General features: G+C 35.1%; 2 protein-coding genes across 6 annotated transcripts in view; one reads left to right on the forward strand and one right to left on the reverse strand.

The window, feature by feature from the left end:
- The window catches only part of LOC310718570 (uncharacterized protein), a 219,197-nt gene that overhangs the window by 186,351 nt on the left and 25,346 nt on the right, over positions 1-7,500 (reverse strand). The gene's annotated exons all lie outside the window — the stretch shown is intronic.
- Positions 1-7,500, forward strand: part of kremen1 (kringle containing transmembrane protein 1) — a 65,891-nt gene that overhangs the window by 52,662 nt on the left and 5,729 nt on the right. The window contains exons 5-8 of one of the 2 annotated variants that reach the window (XM_083527410.1): positions 1-102; positions 1,701-1,810; positions 1,975-2,197; positions 6,473-6,703. The exon at positions 1-102 is cut by the window's left edge and continues 52 nt beyond it. In XM_083527410.1, the coding sequence (XP_083383536.1) occupies positions 1-102; positions 1,701-1,810; positions 1,975-2,197; positions 6,473-6,703 (666 nt within the window). The remainder of the gene's footprint in view (positions 103-1,700; positions 1,811-1,974; positions 2,198-6,472; positions 6,704-7,500) is intronic. The other variant, XM_083527411.1, reaches the window with a different exon arrangement.

Here is a 7,500-nt window from a genome sequence, read left to right on the forward strand (position 1 = left end):
ATCATCTCCATGACGACGCCCCCAGTTTGGAGTGCAGTCACGGGTGCTTCGGCGACCAACAGCAGCCGTGCGGAGGAGACGGACACGTCATCGTCTTCGACAGTGAGTTTTAATCAGTCGGGTCACGTCCCATTTAATACGGCCCGTTGTCGGGAATAATGCGTCTGATGGGTTTTGAAACGAAAATGTTTCAAGTGTACGTACAGTAGTAGACGTTAAAGACATCATCGAAGGGAAAACATTGGAAAAACATCACACATGTTTTTGGATGTAAAGAAGTGTATTTCCAGCAAAAAAAAGTTTCTCCAAAGTTAATCCAACTGGAGAGCTAAGGATGGTTCAACATGAACAGCCTAAAGATCCATAACATTACTGAGAATGGTTCCACTCAAGAACCATGAAAATAGATTTGGGCTGTAGTATGTTATATAAATAATGGATTAGGGATACGATCACCAATAAATTACTTTTATAAACAATAAAATAAACAATTTTGCATAATTCCATTATTATGATGCCACGGCATGAAAACCGTTTTATAACAGAGTTATTACACACACACACACACACACACACACACACACACACACACACACACACACACACACACACACACTTCACCGGTTATAATGTGTATAATGAACAGACATTCAGTGTCATCCAGATGAGGACGAGGTCCCATTTGTGTCTGGTTCCTCTCAAGGTTTTTTCCGCATAAAGTCTCAGGGAGTCTTTTTCTAGCATTTGTTGCCAATTGCTTGGTGGTAATGCTGCTTTACGGACATTGTCCAATGTTAAAAGCACTCCACAAATCAAATTTAACTGAACTGAACAGAATGTTTTTCTACAGGATTTGATCATTTTGGGTAGAAAATGTAGAGACATGCTGCATTAGCTATGTTGGATTTAGAGCACATAGTGAAGTAATAATCATCAGGATAATGGATGTAATATCAATATCACATTGCAGTGGTTTGGATGTAATTTACATCTGATAGATTTCCCTAAACAAACCGTCCACAAACATACACAAGGGATTCAAGAGGAGGACAGGAGGCTATTGGTTCTCTGTAACGAGCCGATTTGCGTATTCAGGTCCAGTGTTCGGATTTCGGTCTGGTTAACCGGAGACTACCAGATTTGACTATAAATGCAGTTCAAATCTCTCCCTTCACTTATTATTGTTATTTGTCATTTTAAGTCTTGAGTCTTTTTTTCCTTATGTTGATATCATTTAGGCCATTGGGTGGATTAACAGACGGTTTCCAGTGCATATGACAGTGAAAGCTTGAATCTTTAATGCCACACTTTTATATTGCCAATATCGTGGACAATTATGTGGAATAATCTCACTTATTAATATTAATAGCAATATTAATAATAATTGTTACATGTGCAATAACTTTTTTCATGCTTCTACACATTTCATTTTACTTAATACATTATATAACATTCTATAAATAAATTTAAATAAAAATATTATATATATAATAATATATACACTTTCTTATTTCATATTTTACTTACATTTTTAGGTCCAAACATTTGCTATCTAGAACCATTATATGAAAAAGCTACTGTTGCATGACCATCAGGTGTAAAAACTGGGCCACTAATAACCTTCCCCCCAAAAAAAATCAACATATTTAAACTGTATACTCGGCATGGTATGAAAATGGAATGTGTGTTTGTGTTTTCAGCCAAAGTGGGAGCTTGTGGTGGTAACTACACGGCTGAATCCGCCGTAATCTACTCGCCGGATTTTCCAGACAAATACGCACCGGGTCGCGTCTGCTACTGGACCATCCAGGTAAAAACAATAAATAATTAAAAACCTTTCAAGTTTTCAGAAATGTGATGATTTATTATGAAACGATAAACAGTATCCTTAGAAAGTAAAAATACGAGAAATGTAAATAGTGCTGCTATATAATTTCTTGGCTCCTCTATTCTCTCCGTTCTAATCGTTTCCAGGTCCCAGGTGCCTCGGTCATCCTCTTTAACTTCACTTTCTTTAACATCATGGACCAGGCGGATATGGTCGAGCTGCTGGATGGTTACACCAATCAGGTGGTGGCGAGGTTCGATGGGCGTAACCCGCCACGGCAATTTGTTAACATGAGCACCGACTTTGTAATCCTGTATTTCTACTCGGACAGGACCAACGAGGCCCAGGGGTTCTCCATGGTCTATCAAGGTACAGATCACAGGATTAATGTTCAGATTTATAGTCTATAGTGCATTCTTTTCTTTCTGGGAGATATTTATGGATTTTATTAAAGAGTTTTTTTTAAAACACAATTATAATTAATACTCCATTGTTTATCAGGGTGTTAAAAAAATATGAACAAGAATGAATTGATGGATGGATGAAGAAATGGTTGGATTAATCATTAGTGAGATCATTGGAGGCATGGGTTCATGTATAAAAAAAATAGACCAGCTTTGAATTTCAAAATGATCTAATTTTATAATGATTGGATGGGGGGGTGTGAAGTTATAGTAAGGTAAAGGATGGATGGTTTTATATTAGGATCAATAGAAGCATAGAGAAAGTGATCAAGGGCCAGAGGGATGAGAGGATAAATACTAAAATGGATGGATGGATGGATGGATGGATGGATGGATGGATGGATGGATGAATGACGTGGATAGCGATGGATAGCATGGAGTGATGGAAGAATTGATTGATGGAGGACTGGATATGTGGATGGATGGCTTTAATTATAAATTCAATGCTTATTGTGTTTGAATTTGCAAATGTTATGAAGGATGGATTGATGGGTGGATGGGTGGATGGATGGATGGATGGATGGATGGATGGATGGATAGGTGAATGGATGGATGGATGGATGGATGGATGGATGGATGGATGGATGGATGGATGGATGGATGGATGGATAGGTGGATGGATGGATGGATGGATGGATGGATGGATAGGTGAATGGATGGATGGATGGATGGATGGATGGATGTAGGTAAGTGTTGCTGTATAAATATAAAGTCATTGTTCAGTGTCTTTGAATTTGTACATTTTATAAAAGATGGATGGATTAATTGAGAGATTTACAGATAGAGGTAGGAATTGATTAAAAAATATAAAGTCATTGTTTATTGTCTTTGAATTTGCAAATTATATGAAGGATAGATGATTGATAGTTGGACAGTCATATGGATAGATGGATGGATGGATGGATGGATGGATGGATGGATGGATGGATGGATGGATGGAGGTAAGAATTGATGTATAAATATAAAATCATTATTTATTGTCTTTTAAATGTGCATATTTTATGAAGGATAAATGGATGGCTGTATGTATATATGGATAGATAGATAGATTGATAGATGGATTGATGGATGGATTATGGATGGATTATGGATGGATTATGGCATAAAGGTAAGAATTGATGTATAAACAAAAAGGTTCTCAGGTATGGATTGTAATTAAATAGTCTTGTAGCTGCTGATTTGATTTTAACAGTGGCTAGCTGAAAGGGATGGATGGATGGATGGATGGATGGATGGATGGATGGATGGATGGATGGATTCATGAATGGATAAATCTATAGATAATGAATAGATGGACGCATTTATCGGAGCAGAGATTGTAATACCTGATGTTCTGAACCAATTATGATTAATAGCATGTATGAGAGGATGGATGGATGGATGGATGGATGGATGAATGGATGGATGGATGGATGGTTTGATTGATGAATGAATAGATAAATATATAAGTAAATGGATGCATGTGTTGTTTTATGGACAGAATTTGTTTGCATTCAAACTGAAACTCATACTTTGTGGTTGTGTAACTCTAGATCATGGATGAATGAATGGAGGGATGAATGAACAGACAGATGTCTATGTGATTGGATAGATAAATAAACAGATGGAGAGACTGATAATGTATAAAGCTCTGCAAAGAGCCACATTTGCACGAGTAGGTGCAGTTAGATGCAGTATTTTTACCTCCATTCCACATTTCCATGCAAAAAACAAACAACCATTGGTGCTTAACACCAGAAATTTATCTGCAGATGGATAGATGGAGGGAATAGAAAGAGAAGGAAAGAGAGAGAAAGCGATAAATACGTAGTAAGAAGGTAAACAACAGGACAAAAAAGTTCTTCCACCAACTTGAGTGTTGTTTTGAACCTGGAGTTTCGGGGTATTAAATATTTTAATGGCACCTCGGGCATTTCAGGAACTCCCTCCATCTCAGATATTGGATGAGTAGCAGTTTATCAATATTTAATCTGTCTGTTGAAGTTAATCAGATTCCTGTATCTGAACCGCAAGCGCCTTAATAAACAGATCCCTCAATAAAGCAGGAACAAGCGTGCCATGATTGCATTTTCTGTTTTGAATAATAAAAGTTCACAACAATTCAAATATGAATAATTGTGGTATGTAAGAGTTCAACAAACGACCAAGCAAAATGTGCTGATATCAGCCAAAATGAACAACGAAAATGAGTCTGGCTCATTTTACACTATATCTACAAAAGTATTGGGACACCAGACGTTTCCAGGGATATTTGGTTCTCAGACAGCTTCGAGCAACATTGATTTGAACCAGTAGGACGCCTGCAGTGTTCCCAGTTCTAGACTTATGGAAGTATATAAAACTACAGATGTCAGAAGTATTGGCACCCTTGATTTGAATCGATTGCTTATCAAATCAATCAACAGAAATCCACAGAATCAACAGAAAAAACAGCTAAATATGTTCCATTGCTAGATTTTATCATTGTTGCTGTGGTAAAACTGTCTGCTATGGTACTTGTTGCTTTTCCATTTATTCCCTAGAAATTGTAAATTAGTTCTGTGGCCTTTTTTCCAACTAGCCAATCAAAAATGTACGATGTGTAAGGAAGGGAAAAAATGCTATATATTAAACTTCTTAATATTTTTTGTTATACATTTAAAAATAATTTTGCATTAAAGCTCTTGTCTGTCAAAATTTATCAAATTTACCAATATGAAATAATATATATATATATATATATATATATATATATATATATATATATATATATATATATATATATATATATATATAATTTATTTAAATTTTTGCACAGATTGCAACTAAATCAAGGCAGTATAGATTATATTGAAAAATGTTAGTATTAGTCCTAATAAAACTCATAAAAATCATAATTAAGGATTTGACTTCAGATCTATCAAAATATCAAACTAAATTTTTAATGGTCCTGTGAAATGTAGTGAAAAAACTCGTAATTATTACTTTCTAATATTTCAGAATCTATTCTGTGTGTTTCTGAGGCTTGCTGTGGTGCATTATGGTTGGTGGTGTTTAAAACAAAGCCCATGCGTTGTGCGTCCGCTTCGACAGGCCAAACCAAACAGCCATCCTGCACTGTTACTGTTTTCTTATGATTTATTTGCCAAGCTGAAAATGGGGGTCGGAAAGAAAGAAGGAAACAAAAAAATAGCGGGAGATGTTTAGCCCCGAACGAAAAGGTCAGAGAAGTAAATTGGTCCGTGGCCAAGTCCGCAAACCCACAGTGCTGTTTCACTTCGCCCCGGGTGGTGCTTCATTTAAATACCACATTTAGTCCAGTGTACATTCAAATACTGGAATGGATTGTATAAATAAGAAAAAGTGGTAAAAGAAAAAGAAGAATGGATTGTATAAATAAAAAGATGAAGAAGAATGAATTGGAAAAAGAAGAAGAAAAAAAATGGATTGTATAAATAATAAAAGGTAGAAGAAGAAGAAGGAGTGATTGTATAATGAAGAAGAAGAAAAAGAGGATGAAGAATAGTTTCTTTGAATAAGAAAAAAAATGGATTGTATAAATAGTAAGAAGAAGATGAGGAATAAGAATAAGAATGGATTCTATGAATAAAAAAAGAAAAAAAGAAGAATGGATTATATAACAAAGAAGAAGAAGAAGAAGAAGAAGAAAAATTATTGTATAAAGAAGAAGAATGAATTGCATAAATAAAAGAAGAAGAAAGGGATAAAGAATGGCTTGTAAAAAAAAGAAAAAGAATGTCATGCGATTGGTTCCTTTTCTTGCTGCATGTAATATGGGCAGTGCTTGTGTCAGTACAGAGCTCTGATTGGTTATTTTCTAGAACGTTTATATAAATATATATTCTTTGTGATCGTATGTTTAGTTTTGTTACATATCTTCCGCCAGCCAAACATGAATCCCATCTCATCCATTCAGACATAGAAATGGACTGAATTGAGATTTTCCTGTATTCTTAAACCTTTATCTATTAAAGATATTGAAATAATTATATTAAAATAATAACTTAAAATCAAAGTATTGGCACCCTCTAGTTGTGTTTGGGTCATTAGCTAATTTTACTGCATGCTAACAAATGCATCTCATACCAAAATGCAGTTTGTGGATGCAGAACCAGAAGAACTGAAACTTTTAAATTAATAAATCATAGAAACCTTGTTAATGTGACCCTCTCCGTTCCAGCGTACAGAGGACAGAGCGGCAGGTCTGCAGAAAGCAGCGTTGACGACGATATCCAAGAGACCACCAGTACCGTAGATCCACAATTCGGCAGTGTCACTGAGAGATCAAACACCAGCAAGACCGACAAGTCCTCTCAGATCCTCTATCTGATCACATCTAGTCCCAAAAAGTCGGAAAACGAAATGCCAGGTCAGTGGCTCGGCCGGGGCCGGACCGCTGCTCACAACACCCGTATGTACACTTTTATCCACTGTTAGCATTTCACATTCACATGGGCTTTCCCACAGTAATGTTCCATTTGCAAAAACAACAACAGGTTTTATCATTAATAACAGTTACAAACAATTTATTGCATTTTTTTTGTATTATGAAATTAAAATTCTACATATTTAATATTTCAGCGCTCTATAGCAGACCACTCAAGATCAGTATATCATATATATATATATATATATATATATATATATATATATATATATATATATATATATATATATATATATATATATATATAAATTAGATCTGTTAATCGATTAAAATATTTTATTGCGATTAATCGCATGACCGCCATGAGTTGACACATGACACATGATTAATCGCAATTTAACTTTTTTTTCTTGTAAATGTTTGAATGTAATTATAGTGTTTTAAATGACGTAAATAATCAGGACACCAAACTGAATTTTTGCTATGTTTCCACACGAACGGTTTTAATTGCCGGACTTGTGCGTCATGGCAGAGTTTGGTGCTTGATTTGAAACTTGCCGCATCAGTAAAACAAATGGTTAGTGATTAAAAAGTAGTTTTCCAGTGGAGTTTATTTACTTTTCTGTATCTGAGTAAAAAAAGGAAGTCGTGAACAAATGTGTTGCGTTTTAATTTCGCCGATAATATGTTTATTTATTTTTTTATGCTTTAAATAAAAAAGGTAAAAATAAATGGCGCTGCACTAACCACGCGTTATTAAAATTAGTGCCTTTAAAATAAATTAATTTTTTGGAATTAGGGTTGTATTTGTAGACCCCAAC

The sequence above is a fragment of the Silurus aristotelis genome (assembly GCF_946808225.1).
Source record: "Silurus aristotelis genome assembly, chromosome: 23".
In the NCBI taxonomy this organism is placed as follows: domain Eukaryota; kingdom Metazoa; phylum Chordata; class Actinopteri; order Siluriformes; family Siluridae; genus Silurus; species Silurus aristotelis.